The sequence below is a fragment of the Mugil cephalus genome, chromosome 2, assembly GCF_022458985.1.
Source record: "Mugil cephalus isolate CIBA_MC_2020 chromosome 2, CIBA_Mcephalus_1.1, whole genome shotgun sequence".
NCBI lineage: Eukaryota > Metazoa > Chordata > Actinopteri > Mugiliformes > Mugilidae > Mugil > Mugil cephalus.
This window is the reverse complement of record NC_061771.1, coordinates 21,533,957-21,554,035: the sequence shown is the minus strand read 5'-3', so window position 1 is coordinate 21,554,035 and position 20,079 is coordinate 21,533,957. Positions and strand designations below refer to the sequence as shown.

Sequence of the window (20,079 nt, the reverse complement as noted above, 5' to 3'; positions counted from 1 at the left end):
TCTGATGTTTTTTTTTTTAACATAAAAACGCAATTTATTAGTTTTTTTCCAGAAACACTGAGGTGAAAATCAGTCTCCAGCATGGTCCCTTATTATAGCACCTGAAAAGTCTTAATAATGTCCATTTTGGTCCTTTGTTATGTCAAACATACGATGAGTGGTTTGGTTGATCTGTAAAAAAGGAAAATGAACCACAGTAGCCTATTCACATTTCAGTAAAAATTCTCTTATTTCACAAGCTCAGCGTAGAGTCTCTCAAATCTCAGCGAGGAAAAACCCCTTTTCCCTCTTTTCCCTCTCTGTCTGTTTGATCTCACGTCTGAGATCTCTTCTTTCATCAACAGAGCGCACGGCATATAAAAAAATATTCCTCTTTCATGTTTTTATTTTCCTCTTGTGAAGAAGAAAGCGCTGATTTCACCTTCCACTTAGCGAAACCGTCCCCGAGGCTCAGGGGAAAAGGTCGGGCTCCTTTGGGGTCATTTCCACGGGTTCCAGTTTATCTGAGAGGACGCACAGAATCTTGTCAAACTTCTCGTAGCGCTCCTTTCTGTCCGCCGCCGCCCCCAGCTGACCCCAGAACAGCCGCAGGGCGAACTCCGTCCGGAAAGCCTCCAGCAGCTCCGGCACCGTCTCCCAGCCTCCTCCTGAAACAGGGACCGGCATTTGATCAGATACCGGGCATGACGCAACATCACCTTCACAATGTTCACTGTTTTGGAGCAGAATAGGTTCAACTTTTCTACTTCCTGCCTGTGTTTACTCTACATTGCAATAACTCTCAGTGTGTGTGACCTGCTGCATGCTACAATTTTCCTCAACATTTAAATTTTTTAAAATCTAAATTATTTAAAAAGGCAACGATAAACTGAAAGCAAGTTAATATATTTATTCATGTTGTCCTCTAGAGGGTCTAGGGGGCTGGATCCCAGCTGTCATTCTGCAAGAGGTTGATCTCACACCTGCTGGTGATTTAGAATCACCAGTTTACCTAATGATTAGGGATGAGAGAAAAAAAATCTCTTCATATAATCATAACAGTTTTTTGTTTTATGATTTTTAATTTTTTTATTTATTTTTTTTTCAAAATTAGACTCCTAATTTAAATGCTGCATTTTTGTCTGTGTTCATAAGCTGCGTTACCGCTTTTCTCCAGCAGAGGGCGAACTATCTAGTAACATATGGTTATATTCGTTTGCGGAAAAAAACTAAAACAGAAAGCGGACAGTGACAGACAACTTGCAAAAATGCACAGAGATAAAACCTCCACAATCACAATATAAGTCAAAGGTGTTGACTCATTTAGGATTTTTTGCTTTGAAGGGAAAAGCAGAGCTGGAGATGACGAAAGCTCTTTGTAAACTCTGTAAGGCACGCATGCATTTACGTGCAGTCCATTCTTTGTAGAGAGAGTTTAAGTTCATTTAAGTATGTTCATATAAAGTCTCCTATTTGTGTTGTGTGCAGATAAATGTGGCAGTTTAATCCAGAAAGTCTACATTTTTCATTTATTCTGTTAGAAAGGTGTCAGATGTGGAAAGAATAACCTTCAGAAAAGTATATATTTTTTCAATACTATTTTTTTTTTACCTCTTTCATATGCAGTCCAGGCTTTAAGTATAACTATAGTTAAGAGTATAAATTCAAACAGTTGGTTCAAATATACTGCTGCTGACATCAGCATTTTTTTGGGGAAATGGCTCCAAATATAGACATCATCATTATTCAACCTTTTCTCATTACAAAAACCAAACTAAAAAGCTGCAATATCATAGAATTGCAACTTTGTAAAAATCGTAAAAGAATCGAATCTGGAGAAAAGCATGTGGTCCCAGCCGTACTGATGAGCGTGTCTTTGGTACCCAGAGCATCCAGAGCTAAAAGCAGCTTGTTAAAGGAACATTGTTTTCACCATTTCCCGTAGATGAGCGTACCTGTGAGCAGAGAGTGCGCGTGCTTCTGATAATCTCTAGCGTGCAGTGCGGCGCTGCGAGCCGACTGGAGGACGTCATAGAGCAGCTGACAGCCTCGCTCGCTGTCGTCCACTGGGTCCTCACCCTCCATCACCATCAGCAGAGGAACCAGGTGTGGCACCGCTACGGGACCCTCGACTACAGAGTCTACAAACAAAGATTAGATTAGATTCTTTACTGTCATTACACACGTACAAAGCAATGAAATGCCGTTTAGCGTCTTAACCAGAAGTGCAGTAAGTGTAGCATAAACAGTGAATGAGGTAAATGAGTGGCGTGGTACAGGTTGTTTTATAGGATATGGACAATATTTACAGCAGGTGAGACCATGTACACAGGAGGTAACACAGGTTTTATCCCCTCTGCTATTAGACTTTTACATCTAAACCCGTACATGTGAGAACAAACCCCTGATTTCTTATAGAAGCACTTTTAAAACTTACTTTTAATAAGTACGTTTTACATTATTGTTCATTTTCTGTTAACACACTTGGCGGTTGTGCATTTTTGGGAAACATAGGAGGACACCTGCATGTTATCTCTGACAACAGTGCCCCTCATCTATTTCTAAGATAAGATTATCTTATCTTATCTTAGAAAGAGCAGGGTGCAGTTACCGGCCTGCTGTTTACTTCTGTTACAACATGAAACAAAAAAGTTATGAAGCGAAGATTTAGAGCAGGACTGTTTATTATTAGAATGCATTTGTTTTCACCAGTGTATTTAATAAACTGACAAGTTGGTGTATGTCTCTAGTGTATGTGACATAAAGATCAGGTATGAAAGTTCAGGTTTGTCTCCTTGAGATTGTGAAACATCATTTCAGTCACATATTTTGGATCCATGTCATTATTTTCAAAGCAAATTAAAAGTCTTCTGATACTCAGAACAGTGTTATTAATTCAAGGAGAAGCACTAAACCTTTTCTGACCAAAGCCACTGTAAATAAAACAACTGTCATTCATCTATGTCAATCTAAAATGAGATGTTTTTTTTTTTTTTTTGAGACCCTCTGTCCTCATATGGGGACGTTAAGTTTTATTTTTGTTGCAGCTTCTTCTGCTTCATTTAAACTTTTATCCTCATACCTAGATACTAGTTGAGCAGATTCATTCTGCAGTCGATCATGTGACAGTGCAAAAAATGTGCAAAACCTCATCAAATTTTACAGCTGAAACCTGTTTATTCATCTGCATCAACTTTTCTGGTTTAATACGACACATGAACGTAACAAATTCTATAAATAGTAACGAGCTATAACTTCTTTAATTAGCAAATACCCGTTTGAGGACATTCGGGATTCATTATTTGTTTTAGTTTTATATTTTGTTACATATTTGTGACTTTATTATAATATACAATGACCTAATCCCTGTGTCCACATATGAGGACATATTTTTTTTTCCCAAAAACTACTTCCTGATCAAAGATGATGCTTAGTTTTTTTTTTACTTCTTAGGTCCTAATAGTCACAAATACCCTGGAGAAACTAAAAATGCATAGAAAACAAAAGCTGGGATGTCAGGAGGTTAAGACGAATGTTACTGTATTCGTATCAGGCACAAGATAAACACTCAACCACTCACCGTCTCCCTCATTCAGTGAGTTCATGAAGGGTTTGAGTTTCTTCTCAAACAACACCGCGCTCTCTGTGTGGTTCCTCCTCAGCGCTCGCCACGTCATCTCCAGTCGCTCTATCTGCACGCGGGCACAAACACAAGGTTACGTGTAATCAACCTTATACCTCACATTTACACTTTGCATAATTCTACACACAAAGAGCACAGATGCACCACCTGAGGCATCTCCAGAGCCTTCATCACGGCTGAGAAGGAGTAAAGGTTGTGAGTGTGGTCTTTCAGGGCCTGGGCCAATAAGATTATTTTGTGTAGTACAGTTGCTCTCTGGCTCACAGTGCCTGTGCAGCCCAGGACGTCCACCGCGACTCCCAGCGCTATTAGATGATGCCTAGAAAGTGAAAGTGAGGGACATTTTTCACTTCCAACTAGTGGCCACAAAATCAACTTAGATCCTCTGAACTACTAAAAACCAGAATGCTAACCCTCGTACCTTCGTGGAAAATGTCAACAAGGAAGAATCATTTGTAATCTATCCAGTGTGTCAGGAGTGTCAGGTGCATGTACCTCTCTAACAAATCCTGTCGTAACTGGTGTCCATGAGGCAAAGTGACGAGCTCCAGCCCGGAGTCGACTCCCATAAGTCTCTTCTGCTCGTCAGTCACGCCGACGATGCGTGCCACCTGCAGCCCCACAACAATAATAAATCCATATCGAGTCAGGCTCCAGTTCATCTGAGCTACTGTCTCAACATCTGAGAGTTAGATTACAAAGCACTAGGGAAGGGCGCATCGATCTAAATATCAATTTCAGTATCGATACCATGGCTAGTATCGGTATTGAATCGATACTAGCATGATGAGGTCGATACTTTTGTTTGAATTTCTCTTCTATACGTCCAGTAAATTACTCGGCAGTAAAAGTGTTTAATTTTTAGACTGTTAAATTGTTTTATCTTGTAATTAGTTAATAGAAACAGGTTTATTTGTTGTTATAATCAACAAACAAATGGCAAAATTACGAAGTTATTCAACGATCATGACATTTCAAGTAAAAAGTGTTGGTACTGGTGATACTAGCTCTGTATTTACTTGGTAAAATATGTCCCACTTTAACATTGTTGAATATGAAACAGCTCCAGAAGCCTCTTAAAGAGGGCGAACAGAGGGTCATGAGGCTACCTGGCAGTCCACACTGAGCATGTGCAGAGCGGTGGAGTTTGCATCCGTGCGGTTGAAGATCTCTTTGAGCGTCAGCAGGACACTGGGCTCCAGAGGTCGGTTGTTCTCCGGCAAGAGCAGCGACTCAAACTGATCCAGCTGGAAACACGACACCGACTCCACCTGGGATGGAGACACATGTTGACACTCTCAACAAAGTGTTAACCTTGTCAACCATCATTTCCTCAACAGTGCGTGAAGGTTTGAAATGTCTAAAAAAAAAAGTGTCAGATCAACAGTCCAAGACTATAAAGTTTTCATTTAGATGTAACATAGAGAAGGTACGATCCTTAAAGTGTGGCATTTGTGGTTAAAAATGTATATTCTTTCTGACTTATTCTGAGAAATCTCTCGTCGTTTCTGCTCAGTGACAAGACAGTGACTGAACACGACTATGAACGTTTAATCTCTTTTGCCTGCGGCAACATGCAACTTTGTTTAATTCGGTGCAGACACGATGGCACCGTCATGGATTACACAGATCTAGCATTTTTAAGAGCCTGATAAGGATCTGAGCAGAATAAAATGAGGTCTGTGTGTATCCATGGTTCTCTGCACCCACACAGAACAAAACAGAAGCGAACCGACAAACTGTAAAGTAAATATTATTCACACGGACATGTGGCCGCTCAAAATGCCAGTCCTCCGCTTCCTGCGCCGCCTTCCCCTGGAGCTCTTTGTCAAACTGCAGCTGTGATGATGCTTCATTCTTCTGGGCCTCTAGAAATCCAAAGGAAGTCTCTGTGAGACGTGCTCGGCTCTGCCACTTCTCCTCTGCACGCAGCCGGTCCACGTGGCCCTTCCGCCGGGACTGTGGCACCTGAACACAACACGATCATGAGCCTCTCCAGGAAAAGGTTGTTTGTCACGTCCACATCACAAAGGGACAGGAAGGTGATTTATTTATTTATTTTTTTGGTTACCTGTATGACCAGCTCATCGTAAAAAGAGGCGGGGTCTTTGTCTTGGCCTGTGGGTGGAGTGGCCGTGGCGTTGGGGAAAACGGTGGACACTCGGAGAGGTTTGGGGGGGGCTCTCGGGTGCAGCTGTCCGTCCGAGCCTCGCAAGGTAACACCACCACCTGCGGGTGCAGATCGGAGCTTGGGTCGTGTGTCTTCGAGAGGAGATGCGAGCGTGCATGCGCTCATCTCTGCACGTTACCTGGATAGCAGGGCCGGGTTTGTCCTGGGCGTGGGCTCAGCAGGGGCTCGCTGCCTGTGCGAAACACCGGGGAGATGGGGGCGGGGACAGCGTCCTCTGATGGGGAGCTCTGTGGAGCGCCTGACGGTGAAAAATAAACCATAAAGCTGTAAGGACTAGCATTACAAGTTTCTTCTTATAGAAGGATTACGCTGGTATTAACTGTTTAAACAACAGCTGATTTGAACTGGATCTTTTCACATATAATGTACACATGATAGGGACAAGGACATGACATTATAATTTTTGATAATAACTGTGAGCAAGAATAAATATTAAGCATTTGACACAATGAATTTATCAGAAATCTTCTCAACCAACATATACACTGCACGATTTCAGAAAAAGCCAGAGGGCTGGAGGGACAGTGGGGGACCCATCACACCCTGCTCACTCCCTATTTACAACACTCCCGTCAGGTCACAGGTTCATGTCCATCAGGACAAAAACCACCAGACTCTTAGTGTTTTTCCCCGGACACACACCAATCCATTCCAGCATGAACCATCCACAGCAACAGCCATTTCTTGCCTGTAATTATTCCCGTCATTGCATCACATGTATATTTCCAGTTCTTTATTTTTCTAAAGTGTATGTGTTGTTTTTTTTCTTGTTCTTTCTTGCCAACTTTACCTTTATTTAATGTTGTGTGTGTTGTTGGTAAAATTCCTCTGTGCATTGTACATTTGGCCCATAAAGAGCTGAGATACCGGTGTGTTCATCTGGCAGTAACTTCAAAAAGATGAAGCAGAAACGAGAAGTGGGCCAGAACTCTCAACACATTTTAGCAAAGGCTCTGCAGCTCCCTCTAGAGCCACAAAAGGCTCTAGGCAAAAGGCTCCACATTATTTTTCACCTAAACACCGTCGATCCCTGAAAGGCCTGAGAACACACTTTGATAGTTCCTTCTTATAAATATATAAACCATTGTAGTGTACTCAACTCACATAAAGTAAATTATTAATACAATGTAAAATTAAAAACGCTAATTTCATGTTGGTTTTGTTTGTAATATTGATGCATTCATGAGTTCATTTCAGATTCAGAGAAGAAAGCTGCATGTGCCGTGACGGTGCTGAAACGCAACAAACCTCAATCCAGTGTGCGTTATTTATTATTATTAGTATGCTGCATGTTTAAGATACTCTACCAGTTCGTAGGTTGCTGTCAGACTGTGCAGACTGAAGAGAAGGCCTCCGTCCCACGTTCTCCAGGTTAGCCGGCTGACTTCCACTCCTACCACACATAACACACAACAATCAGCAGCCTCTTCATTTGCACCTGTTTGACTTTACACACGTAGTTGCACAGGTGCTCTACATAACACTTGCTCCCACCTCAGCAGTGGATTTATGACCTGCAGTGTGTCGGCGTGAGTCGAACTGAGGCTGCGTCTTTTGTTGTGCTCGTCATGTTTCTCTCCCCTTGGGGCTCTACCGCTGCCGCTGTTTTTTTGCTCCGCTTGACGCTCGGAGATGACGCGCAGGGGAAGGGTCCGCGTGATCGGGTGAAAGATCACGGCGCCTGAAGCCTGGGAGATGGGCCGCCGCCCGCCCACGTAGAACCGGATGAGAGCGGGGACGTTGTCGAATCGATCCTCCTCAAACTGGAACAGCTCTCGGGAGTAGCCCTGTCACGACGGATGGAGGAACATGTAACGTGGCGAGCAAAGACTTTAAAGCATCAGTCAAACAAAAATCTTCTCCCAAGAGAAAGGTGCGTATTCTAGTTCAGAGGTTTTCAATGTTTTTCAGGCCAAGGACCCCAAACTGATGGAGAGATTAAGCAGGGACCCCCTACCTACTATATGTGTTCTATATTAAAATAGATATACATTATTATTATCATTTTGCATTCAATATTAAGCTATCCCTTATCCCTTTACTAAAATGTGTTGGATTCATGTTAATGTGCATTTAAAGAAGTTGAAATTTGTGGGGGAAAATTTTAAAAAGTATATTTAAAAAACGTCTAATCATCCAAACGTCCAAAGACCCTCCAGGGGTCGCGGACCCCCTGTTGAAGACCTATGTTCTAGGTTACAGCTTAGAGTGCTTTAGTATGGATAAGACTCTCTATCATTAGTCTGCGGCCTAAATATATTTCAATCATCACTTTTTTTTTTATGTCAATTACTAAATATTTCTTCTCAACTTCCAATGTTTTATCGGGAAAGAACATGCTGAAACATTCAGATGCATGATGGATACATTTTACATCCAAAAGGTGTTTAAAAAAATGGATTTGTAGAGTTTCTCGAAGACGTTTCACCGCTCCTCCGAGTAGCTTCTTCAGTTCTAACACACTTGTGGGGAGTTGAGGTTTAAATGGGAAACTCTGTGGGTAAAAACCCATCAGAAACTTGCTTGACTTGTTTCTGTAAGAACCAGAAACTGGTGCAATCAGCTGCACCAGTTTCTGGCTTGACCCTTAAACAGAAACAGCCCACACCCCACATGAGTTGTTTGTGTCAAAAAAAGGTATTGCATCACAAGTTAAATGTGAAGTTCCCAGAACCAGTGGAGATTCAGTTAACAACATAATGAGAACAAAGACAAACCTTTTTGGGTCGGAGGACCACTCGTATGACTTTGAAGTGCATGGGGCCGTTCTTCCAAAAGGAGCTCAGAACGTAGTCCCCCGGGGCAGAGCTCGAGTCTCGCACTAGGAAGTCCCCGTCCCTCTCCAGCAGAGACTCTGCAGCCTGAAGTCAGCAGGTCAACACGCAGGTTCACAAGAGGTTAACGCTGTAGATCACTACGAGTCACAGGCTTGTGCACAGAAAACACTAAGGTGCCAGTTAGAGCTTAAACTCATAAATGTCAAGAACCATCTCCCGTAAAGTTCAGTTTTTAAAGACTGGTGTACAAAATAACACAGTTGATGTAACATAATGACACCACAGTCTCTGGGCTTGTAATAGCTTTCTACAAAATCGTTCATGAGGATTGAATTAGACGGGAAAATTATGTTTCTAATGAACTGGCAAACACTCGCTGGCTTAGCAGAATATGCACGGGGAACCTAAACCTAACTCAGTGCATAACACTTTTTATGTTCTTTGTTCATTTAATCCAAGCTTAAGTGCAAGAATAACACAGTGATAGGGCCATACTATTTCTTACTTAGCTGGGGTGAGTCTTCACTGAGTGCTTGGCGAACTCAAAGTGAGATCAAGACACTGAGACGTTGTTTTTTGTTTACCTCAACATTCACATATATTCTCCCAGGCAATGGTATGTCCCTTTCATGTGCGTGCATGAAACACATCTTTTAAGTGTAAATGCAGCGTAGTGTAATGTGCACCTCTCGGCTCAGGGGTCCGTGGTACCACGCGTGGCTCCTCAGGTCGTCAGTGCTGAGCTTCAGCTCCTCCTCCAGCTCCTTCTTCAGGGAGTCCATCTCTTTCCGACCACCAAACACCTACAACGCACACAGCAGGGCCCTCAGTAACTCAGCGTGGTTTCTGCGCTCACATTTGGGATGTACATATGCAGCAATAACAGGCATCCACAGAGAGCAAGTGAGGGACAGAGAGGGCGTTTGCTCGACCTCCTACCTTCAGCTGGCTGAAGTATGCGCTGACACTCCTCCTTTTGCTGGAAAACAAGAGTGAAGAGGTGATTTGGAGTTACTATACTAAACCCAAGAGAGCCACACATGAAGGTTGTGGTGTTTTTCCTTTTCTTTTTAAATCCAAACAGTACAAGGATGGAAGGCCAAGGTCTGGGTCTGTCATTAACACCACAAAAACCGACCGACTTTTAATAGCCCGCCTGCATTTTCTTCCTTCCTTCCTCCCCAAGGTTCCACCTTCCTGCCTCTGTAAACACAAGGCTCACAGACGAAGAGCTCAGGGAACGTAGAACAAGCTGAACAGAATAACTCCCAGCGATCATATGAGTGCGACCATGTGTGAACAATGCGGAGCGAATCAAGTGTTTTTGGGGGGGGATTGCTGGAGGGATGTGATCAGACACGAATGTGAGGTTTCCTTGTTTGACCTTAATTGACTCTGCATATCATACACAGAGAGCATCCACCGCAGAGACGCTGATTCAACGGAGACATTATAAGAATGTAGTGTGCCATGCTGTCAAAACAAACTCTTCACTTACAAAATAGTCATTATTTAATCACACAAGTTTTTTTTTGTTTTGTTTTTTTGAAATATTTGCAATACTCAGGTCACAATTCAAAGTTCATCACAAAATGCAAAGAGTTTTAAAAATTATTTTCACTTTATACATCTTTTTTTTATTTTTTTAAATCAGCATTTTTAGGAACCCTCTTTGAAAACACACACACCTATAAACTAAACACAATACAATGAATGTGGACTAGATTTAGACGGCTCAATTATCTCCATTCATCCAGGAATATTAAAAAAATCCTTCACATATTTATTTTGTTGGCTTCAAAAGTAAAGTCTAAAAATAAAGACAATATTACACAGTTCATTTCTCCCAAGCTCCCAGAAAGAAAAATCTCTAGGATGTGACCTTCTTTCATGGAAATCGAGCTACGGGCCTTCACTGCAACGAGTGATCTCAGTACGAGTACCAGAGTCAACAAATCTCTCAGATACACCCTTTAAACCAAAACATTTAAGTTTTCCATTTTATGTGCTAATGTTTCCCCATTATTAACTAATCTGGCAGCTACTGTCTCAGTTTGAATTTTCAATCAATCTGTGGGCTATAAGATGCCAACAGAATAGGGAAAATGTTCATTTTGTATATACATATTTTTTTGTTGTATTCTTCAGTTCTGTTTACGTGTGACAACAACCACGACAAATTCCTTGTATGTCTGAACAAACTGTGTAATAAAAACAATTCAGAAGATCTGAACCTATGGCTCAAGACTTTGTCTTAACATCTCTTGCTAATGCCTTTCTTCCAGTCCAAAGATAAAAGATGTAGTCTGAAAGGATATTACAGAGAAGCCAAACACAACAGTTACTTTAAATCATATTGGTTAATTTTTGATTAATTAATTAATTATTTTAACCTTGCAGCAATATTCTGTGGAGGAACAAAACACATAATTAAAAATCAATCAATAAATAAATAAAATGCAAAAAAATAAATAAACAAATCTGAAGGAACTGATGAATAAATCCCCACTATTATTTAATTGCTTATACACTTATATATCAAGTCATTCATTCATTCATTTACTGTATTTATGAATGGCAGTTTTGGTACTCCATACAATAATAGCTTAGAGTTGAACTTTGTCAACAGATGTTTCTCATTACGCCGTATTATGCCTCTAATCTCTTATAGTCCAGACACAGACTGAAATGGATAAAATCTCCAACATTATTACCTTAACCTTCCCAAATGCAGCATTTATTCAAATCAGTTTTAAGATTTGTAAGGAGGTGACATCCGGTTTGAGGGGCGTTGGCCCAGTTAACCCGCACCACAAACACCTGTACAATGTGCGTGAGGGCACACTATTGTGAAATGCAACACAACACCTCTTATTTCAGTTTTGAAACAATTCTCAGCAAATACTGTTACCACCCAGGTGACCTGAGAAAACAGCTGCCATAGAAGTAAAAGGTTTGTTCAGAATCTTTTTTTTTTTTTTTTTAGTTCAAAGCTTGTCATTGCCCCGAGTTGTGCAACAGGTTAGTTAGCTGGCAACGCTACAGGTAAAAAACAAACCAAAAGTAACCGCTGTCGACTATTTGGGTGCAAAAACTCGAAGCAAATAGGTTTTTAAGCAGAGTATTTGGTGGAGCACTGAATCTTCAGTGAAACTCATGGACATGAAAAGTTCAATAAACCGTCAAAACCTGCCTAAACTTGTAACATCTCGCGTTACTTTGTCCAACAACAACAACAACAACAGCAACACCAAAACTGGTAGCGGCAATCGGTCCGTCCTACCTGTCGGTCCGAGGCACGGCTCACTCGTCCCCGGGCATGTTTTATTTATGGTTTGTGGTCCAAACTATCTAACACCGCCAAACAACAGCTCGGAAGTTGTAATGCTCCGTCCTTGCCTGCTGTGGTCCCTCCCAGCCGCCCCCCCTTTCTCTCTCTCTCCTCTCTGATCCTCTCCTCTCCTGCGCAGTTTCGGGCGAGTTCCCACAAGTTCTCCCGAGCCCTCCTTCCTGATCCCCGCCCCAGGCCCCGGTGCTGAAACACACAGCCGCTATCTCTGCAGCAACATTCCTGGGATACCGACACAAGCTGAGCCGACACATCACCTGGATGATGCAGTCAGGACTGAGCGGTGCTAGGCTAAGTAGGTAGGTAGGTGGGTAGGTAGGTAAGTAGGTGGATAGGTAGGTAAGTAGGTGGGTAGGTAGCTGTACGCACGCATGTGGAGATGATGTAGTCAGTCCAGGCGTGTGCAGTCTGGCCAACTTTTTATGGCCCTACACTTGAAAGAGTTTAATATTGCCCAACACACACCCTGCCCTCAGGTTGGAGAATATGTTAAGCTTTGACAGTCACACTAATACGTTTAAATGATTTAATTCATCTATAAATACCCGTTAAGCCTCTTTTCACCCACATTTTCACAAGTTTCTAGTGATCTTTGATTTCTTGTTGGCACATTAATATGCGTGTGTTGTCCTCACTAGGGTCACGGGGTCAGCACGACTTTGGTAGGCTGCTTTAAGGAATTGTGCAGATTTATTTATTTATTTATTTATTTTTTACCCAAATTAGAAAGTATTTTCTTACGTAGTTCATCTTGTAGTAGCTATATATACGTGTAAGATACAGTAGATAAGGCAATCATTTAATGTATCTACTATTTTTAGTTGCAACTGGAAATTTGAATATTGGTTGGCAGACCTTTTTAGGCACTTGCACCGATTACTTTACCGATTACTTTACTTTTACAGCCCTTTAGCATCCTCCCATGTATGGGACAGGAGCAGCTTTTTTTTGAACCAATCAGAGCTCTGCGATATTGTTGGAAAGCAAGTGTCTTTCTGATTTAATTGATAAAAGCCGTTATAGGATTCAGCCGACACAGCTCACACACTTTTTCAAAACGAAACCCAACAACCCGACCCAACAATCAAGAACAAAACCATTTAGAGTGATGAGAAACCAAGACCATGCATGAGCTCCATGCACCGTGCATTCAGTTTACTTTAGGTGTGTCCTAAATCTAAGTTTTTTTTCCCCAAAAAAGGCTGATGATGATGAGAGGTTAGGTCAGTTCAAATGTAGTGTTGATTGTTACTTAGCGTGTGATGTTTTTACATGGCATTAGGGTCAAACTGTGCAGCCGTTGATGTCAGTGTTAAAGTGGTGTGTACATTTAGACTTAAAACATGCATATGCAATATCATAACACACCTCTAAATGTTATGTTCATGATTTAGAAATTGTATAAATTACTATTAAGGCAAATGCAAATATTGTAATTCTTCAAATGCAATGAGCTTGAAGAGATTCATTCTTAATTGAACAACTACAGGGTGTAACAGTTCTAACCTTAATTTACACAGTTTAAAGGGTAACCAGATGTTCTGTAAAGTTAGAATATGTTTCTGATCTGGATTATTTAGCGACCCTCCAGAGGACAAGCAGTAAAAAAAAAAATTATTTAGCAAATTGTGTTTCTAAATAACTCACTGGCACAGATCACACTCGAGCTACAGTAAAGATGTATATGTTTCAGCAGCTGCATTACTCAACTTTGAGAAAATATAATCAGCTCCACAACCTTCTTTTAATATAAAACACATGTATTTAGGTTTCGCTGGTTTTGACTGTAACGGGTATTTGCACCATCTACAGACCAAAACGAAATATGCGGGAGATTAGTCAATAACGAAAGCAGAAATAATGCTGCAGAAGATGCACCGGAGAGGAGAATAAATTAAATTACAAAAATTACAATAAATTACAATAAAATGTATTTAACCAGAGGGTCTGGCCTGACATATTGGGAGCTCCATGTATGTGCAGCACCCAGGGGTCGGTCGTCACATGATTCGTACAAAATCAACAGATTTCATGTGTTGAGTCCCAGTGAAAAAGTTGTATTATGTTAGTTTATCGTAGTTTAAGGAATGACGTGTGAATTGCTGCAGAATTTTCTTGTCTACACACCTTCTTTATTTTGGAGGTATTGACAGAAAGCTTAGACACAGATGCATCAAAAAGTTATTAGACTAGAAAGTCTGTCAAGTTAAAACGCCCCTTCACTCCAATTATGACAGCATATTTTGTCTCACATACCTCCACTTATGTTCAGTTGTGCAAGTGGATTTGGTTCCTACATGCTGAGAATTCCAAATATCCACATGTGAAACCTGTGCAGCCAACCCATAAAAAAAGCAAAGGATGCCAATACATTTTGGCTGAGATCCTCTGAACATTTCTCCTGTATCTTTAAAGGTAAAAAAAAGACTGTAAACTTTCAGTTCCTCTTATGGAACCTCCTTCTTAGAGAGGAAAGTTAATGTAGGGTAACTGCAACTTTATTTCTGGAAGAGCAGATTAGTGTTTTAACACCTTCGACAGACAATAAAATATATCACTTTATCATTTTATTGAGCTTGACTTTAAATGCTGAAAAGGGTCCGTCTTTGTAACAGTTCAAAAACCCGCTGGCCTCTGTCACTCAGTCCTTGACCTCTCACTTTTGGGAAGTGTGGCCTACACATAAATATCCCAAGGTCCTAAGTCCCGAGGCGAGTTGCTTAATCTGTTACTCATTAAAAAAAAAACCCTCCTCTTTTCTTTGATGATGAAGTATGGTGTAAAATCATGTTACAAAACCTCGTCTTTTCAGCCTCTTTCCTCTATAGACGACTGATTGCTCCGTTCAACCGGGCAAACTCTGACACACATTACATTACGAGTTAATTATTAGCTGGGCTACCTGGAGAAAGTGGACCTCCTCCTGGGACACACAATCCCTGTCACACAGGCGGCGCACACAGCGTGTCAGCTCACCTGCGTTTGTCCTGACAGCTGTCCTGACTGATGACGTTGTCCTCGTTCAGGGCGCGGAGCTGCGAGCAGGAGCGCTGGAGGCGGGGAAGAACACTCTGACGAAACAGATCCTTCGGCTTCTCCTGCAGGAAACAGTAGAGACCCAAACACTGTTGTTCCTGCAGCTGCTCTTTGCATTGTTCTGACTGAAAACATCTGGCAGCGATATAGGTGACAAATTATTTAAAAAAAAAAAAAAAAGAAGAAGAAGAAGTCAATTGTTGTGTGATGCTACTGTATGTTGCACCAGCTTTGCAGCCTTTACCAGATCCATAGAGGATCCCAAGGAGTACTTTCGGCTCACTCTGCGCGTCACGACCTGCACACCTGAGAAGAAAAAAGGATATTTTATACGAATATAATCAGAATCAGAATTAATTTATTGATCCCAAGGGGAAATTACTTTTCGTCACAGCAGCTCCTACTCAAAGTGCACCAGTGTTCAGAAGAGCAATGTAGGCGATTAGAATAAGATAGAATAAAAAAATATGTTAACATGTGTTCTAATTCAATACGGGGTATTGCCCAGCAGGAAATTATTGCACATCCTGAGTCCAATAAATATATAAAGACATATGTACAAGTATATGAAAAGAAAGGGAACACAACATCAGTATAAAATATGGGTTACTGCACAAGAAGGAATTTATCCAACCAACAGATTTTAAAGTGAGGAGTTGTACAGGTTGATGACCACAGGCAGGAAAGGTTTCCTGTGGCGCTCTGTAGTTTGACCCTTAAATACACATATTTAGGAGTTAAAAAAAAAAAAGGAAAATGTGCGTCTGCTAAAAATGAGGCTGAAAAAAAGTCTTGATGTTAATCACTGTATTTTGGTTTCAGTCACAAGACCAATAGACGTATGTACCTGACTGAACTGGGGCACATAGAGATACATATCAGTGCAATGAGATGTATCTATTTTTTTTTTTTTTTACATTCAACGGCTTTCGGTTACATTTTACAAGACGATGCCAGTAAAAACAAAACAAAAAAACACTTCCCTTGATAAACCAGCTTGTCGTGCTGAGCACAAATGATCTCAACAGATACTGCTTTATGCAGCATGAAAATATGATTCAGCTAAAGATTAGACTTTATCTTTAGACGTGTTCTATTCACTTCATGAGCTCATGAAAAGCCAAGCTTGACATAAATAATAAAAATAAATAAATAAATAAATAATTGAAACGGACGGCTTACACTTCGCTTACACTTTGAATGTGAGTCTTTGCGTTCGTGAGACACAACATGTTTGTAATGTGTGAACTAGGACTGCAACAAGGACGTTATTCTGTTTTCAATATCCCACGGTGTTGAATTCAAGTACTTATTGCATCCTCCTCTATAGCAGGGGTCTTCAACGTCTTTCAGGCCAAGGACCCCCAAATTGATGAAGTAGGGACCCCCCACCTACTACATATAGTATATATATATATATTAAACTCGGCCTCGTGTTATGTATAAATATATATTTTTATTATCATTTTGCATTCAATATTAAGCTGTAAAAGTAATTGGAAAGGGACATGAATAGTGAAAATTGCAGGAAAAGTCCAAGGCACTCCTCTAGCAATATATATATATATGTGTGTGTGTGTGTGTGTGTGTGTGTGTGTGTGTAAAGCCTTTATTGAGATTTCTACCTCATGATGAAATGGTTTAAAACATAGTGGTAAAAAACGGGCACTGGGATACAACCCACGTGTAGTGGCATACAGCCTTCACCAGGGTATTCATTTTTTTATATTTATATGTCAAATATATATGTATAAGACATATGTATAGAGGCTATGCATTGACGTCTCTGGCCCCTGGGGCCACACAGTGAAATGTATCAGTAAATACAGCGAGACCGGGAAAATGTGGATTATCAGTTCACATTAAGGACTCGGCAATGATCCGTATGAACTAGTGTGGATTTGGAAATGTAACAAGCCTCAGTTTCAGTTAGTTTAAGTTAGTTTTAAGTCATTTTAGTTATGATAAATGTAGCTAAATAAAAGATGCTAACGCTAAGAGCTACTGAGAAGTAACGTTAGCCAGACGATACTGTAGCGTCCGACCAGACGTTAAAAGGATGACGAGGAGCGATCACAAATATGCAGTTATTATTTATTATTTTAATGTTAGATATTTGCAGTACCTCCTTGGACCCCCTAGGGGTCGCAGACCCCCAGACAATAGCCTTGAATGTTGCTGAAAATGCTGAATATTTCACAAGTCAGGTGAAGATTTGTGAAATCTCAAGTCCCCGGTTGTACAGACCAGTTGACATCCTGTTAGAAAGTGACATTTACTCCTAAAATAGCCAACTAACAGTGCTAACTACTGAGCTACGCTGGCTACATTAAAATAATTCTGATGCTTCTGATTATTTTTAACTGTTTACGAGGACGCTAGATAATATTATCTAATTGGGTGTCTATCTGTGTTTTCATCCCTCAAGTCATTCATCATAATATGTATTTTTGACATATGTAAAGTGGTACATCCTGCCGTGAAAGCAGCGACAGGCAGATTTTCCCAACTTCCCCCCTAACACTGAAATAATTCAACAGAAGGAGAATTGAACGAGTTGGACCCACGCTTTCAGCACGCGCTGCCCTAATTGATTCCAGCTTAATTCATCATTTCAAACACGTGTTTGAACTAGTTTTACTACCACCGTGTTTCTGTGGTTTCTATCCACAGAAATTCCTTCTGACTGGGCCCGTCTGTATTGGTTGACGTGTTCACGTGAAACATCTTCTTCTTCTATTCAAGATTGGGAGATTCTTTTACTGTCCATGTAAACTGACTGCCATGGCAGATGCTGACAGGCCGGTGGTCTTTAGGACGTCCTTCCTGATGGTTCTGTGCAATAAACCATCTGGTTTGTCTGGTTACTTAATGATACCCACAGACGTTTTGGCTAACAATGAGCAACATATGAGCAAGAGTGGAAATTTTGAGAATCTGATCCTTGATTTAAAGCTGTTTTCCTTTAAGATGATGTTGCACTGCAACTACTTTGTTTCTGTATGTGATGATACTCATTAGCCAAAGGCTAATCTGTCCCTCTGAATTTGTCTGGTGTGCCTTACATCCAAGACGGCACGTTTCTCCTTTATAGACATTGACATAAAAGTTTTAACGTGCAGGCTTGTGTGCATGCGTGCTGGAATACTGTATGTGCAGGCGTGATTCACCAGAGTGTGGGTCCAGCGTCTCTCGATGCCGTGAGAGCTGCTTGAGGATGGTTTCTCTGTGTGTTGCATCCTCTATCCCTGCGTCCTTCAGCTCTCCATCTGTTACACTCAGCAAACCCTGGAACAAAAACACAATCAGGACAAGTTTGAGTGGCCTAGAAGAAGAAGAAGAAGAAAAAGGTTGTGAGGATCGGGGCAAAGAACTGGAGGAAGAAGAGAAACCAACAAGTGCACACACTGATGCATTTTGATCTTTTCCATACCTCCAGACCATAGTATTCGCTCTCTAGTGTCTTGATGTACTGGGGCAGGCCGATCTGTCTCAGCCACCAGGCGATAGAACGATTATTCATGTCTGAACAGCAAAAGGGCGAAAAGATACTGATTACATACCAGCACATATTCTAACACACACAGGCTTGTACATGTTGTTGTGCATGAGAGTTTATGAGAAAGCGCAAATGAAGGTTCAGTCTGACACCACTAACTTCAGAGAGGAACCAGACACACAAGCAATGCGTCTGGTTTCGTTTGACTTGCAGCAGCTAGAGTATGTAACACCTACTTGTTTACAGGGTCCACGGTGGCACTCTGGGCTTTTCCTTCCCTCTGTCTCTCCTTTAAATATCCCTATTTCATTCTTCCCCTTTTCTTCCACTCTGGTTTCCTTCCACCTTTGCAGCTGCTTTCCTGCAAGTTACCTCTGTCATCAAGTCTGCATTCTCACCTTCTCTTTGTGGTAACAGTGGCAGCGCGTTCCCCCTCAAACCTGCAGGGTCGCTCAGAAAGCCAATCAGAGTGCGTAGTGGGCTCGCAGTTCCTTACACAAAACAACAAATCACAGGGCGGGAATTAGCATGAGCTCTCAGGGGGTGGGGAGCACAGGTAGAGACATGCCATCAAAGACGGAGGGGTGAGTTCAGAAAACCAAGACAGAGTAGTCAAATATTAGGCAGCTGTCAGCATGTCAACTTAGAGATAGGTATGCGTGCACCTGGTGAGTCTGTGTGCAATCTGTGTTAGGATACAGTGTCTACAGGAAAAATTCTGATGTGTCCAAGAGTGACACCTAGTGTTGAAATAAAGTGCTACAGACTGATGAGTCAAACTGTGATGAGTTGCATAGTGTGTGGGTCTGTGTGAACATTCATGAGGGAGGAGTGTGATGCTGTGGAGGGCTTTGACTTTTGACTCATCAGCAATGCAGGATTTTTGCACTGAAATATTTTTGATACTGGAGATCACGTTATTTCAGCTTCTTTTTCTTCAGTTTTTAATGTTTTTTTTTCTCAAGTTTGCTTCGTCTCACGTCCCACAACTTCATGGATGAACAATACAAGACAATTCTTTAAGAAATGATCCACAACATTGATAATCTGTAGGACCCACATCGTCAAGAATGACAATCTATGCGAGGAAATAAAAAGTCAAAATAAAGGAAGATGTTTTTAATGTGAAAGGATCCCATTTGAGAAAAATTCACCTGCAGCTTGCCTGCATAAATGTTATACACACTTCCTTTATGTCACTGATTGCTTCTATGCTACTTTAAATGTAGGGAAAATGTCTATATCAGAGGATGTCCAGTAAAAAATATCTGGAACATCCAGTGCACGAAAAAAAAAAAAGTCTTTGTGAGATCCAACCCAATGTCCTCCCTGAATCACACCATCTCTGCTGTCTCCTGTGATTTATGTTTGTAGGCTATCGCCCAGCCACCCAGTTTGTTGCAGGAAGAGAGACGATGTAAATATGGAAAGAAGAAAGAACATGGAAAGAAGTGGAGTTGGATTTTTTTTGAAGTTTGAAGTTTTTTTTTTTGTTGTTGTAAACAAAGTCACCTCAGATGTTGTTGTTACTCTTCTTCCATCACTGCATAAATCGCAAACAATTTAATTTCTGTATTAGGTCTTAGCTGTGGCTTAATCAGTTCA

General features: G+C 41.1%; 1 protein-coding gene across 2 annotated transcripts; it reads right to left on the bottom strand.

The window, feature by feature from the left end:
- Positions 1-7: 7 nt before the first annotated feature.
- Positions 8-18,877, bottom strand: sh2d3a (SH2 domain containing 3A). Of its 2 annotated transcripts, XM_047578610.1 has the most exons (19): positions 18,711-18,877; positions 18,409-18,500; positions 18,146-18,263; positions 15,220-15,281; positions 14,916-15,037; positions 9,530-9,569; positions 9,277-9,393; positions 8,531-8,674; positions 7,308-7,600; positions 7,121-7,206; positions 5,932-6,051; positions 5,694-5,851; positions 5,390-5,590; positions 4,732-4,893; positions 4,118-4,233; positions 3,770-3,941; positions 3,560-3,671; positions 1,935-2,120; positions 8-647 (listed from the first exon to the last, which is right to left on the bottom strand). In XM_047578610.1, the coding sequence occupies exons 2-19, from the start codon at positions 18,496-18,498 to the stop codon at positions 451-453; spliced, it is 2,496 nt and encodes an 831-aa protein (XP_047434566.1). In that variant the 5' UTR covers positions 18,499-18,500; positions 18,711-18,877; the 3' UTR covers positions 8-450. The 2 variants fall into 2 exon arrangements, with proteins under 2 accessions (XP_047434566.1, XP_047434567.1); XM_047578611.1 differs by lacking the exons at positions 14,916-15,037; positions 15,220-15,281; positions 18,146-18,263; positions 18,409-18,500; positions 18,711-18,877 and adding an exon at positions 11,874-12,096.
- Between the last annotated feature and the right edge of the window lie 1,202 nt (positions 18,878-20,079).

Coding starts and splice junctions, on each gene's coding strand:
- sh2d3a (XM_047578610.1), bottom strand. CDS start 18,498: ATGAATAATCGTTCTATCGCCTGGTGGCTGAGACAGATCGGCCTGCCC. Junction 6,052..7,120: donor TGACAGCAACCTACGAACTG/GTAGAGTATCTT, acceptor TTTCACCGTCAG/GCGCTCCACAGAGCTCCCCA. Junction 5,591..5,693: donor ACGATGAGCTGGTCATACAG/GTAACCAAAAAA, acceptor TGTTGTGTTCAG/GTGCCACAGTCCCGGCGGAA.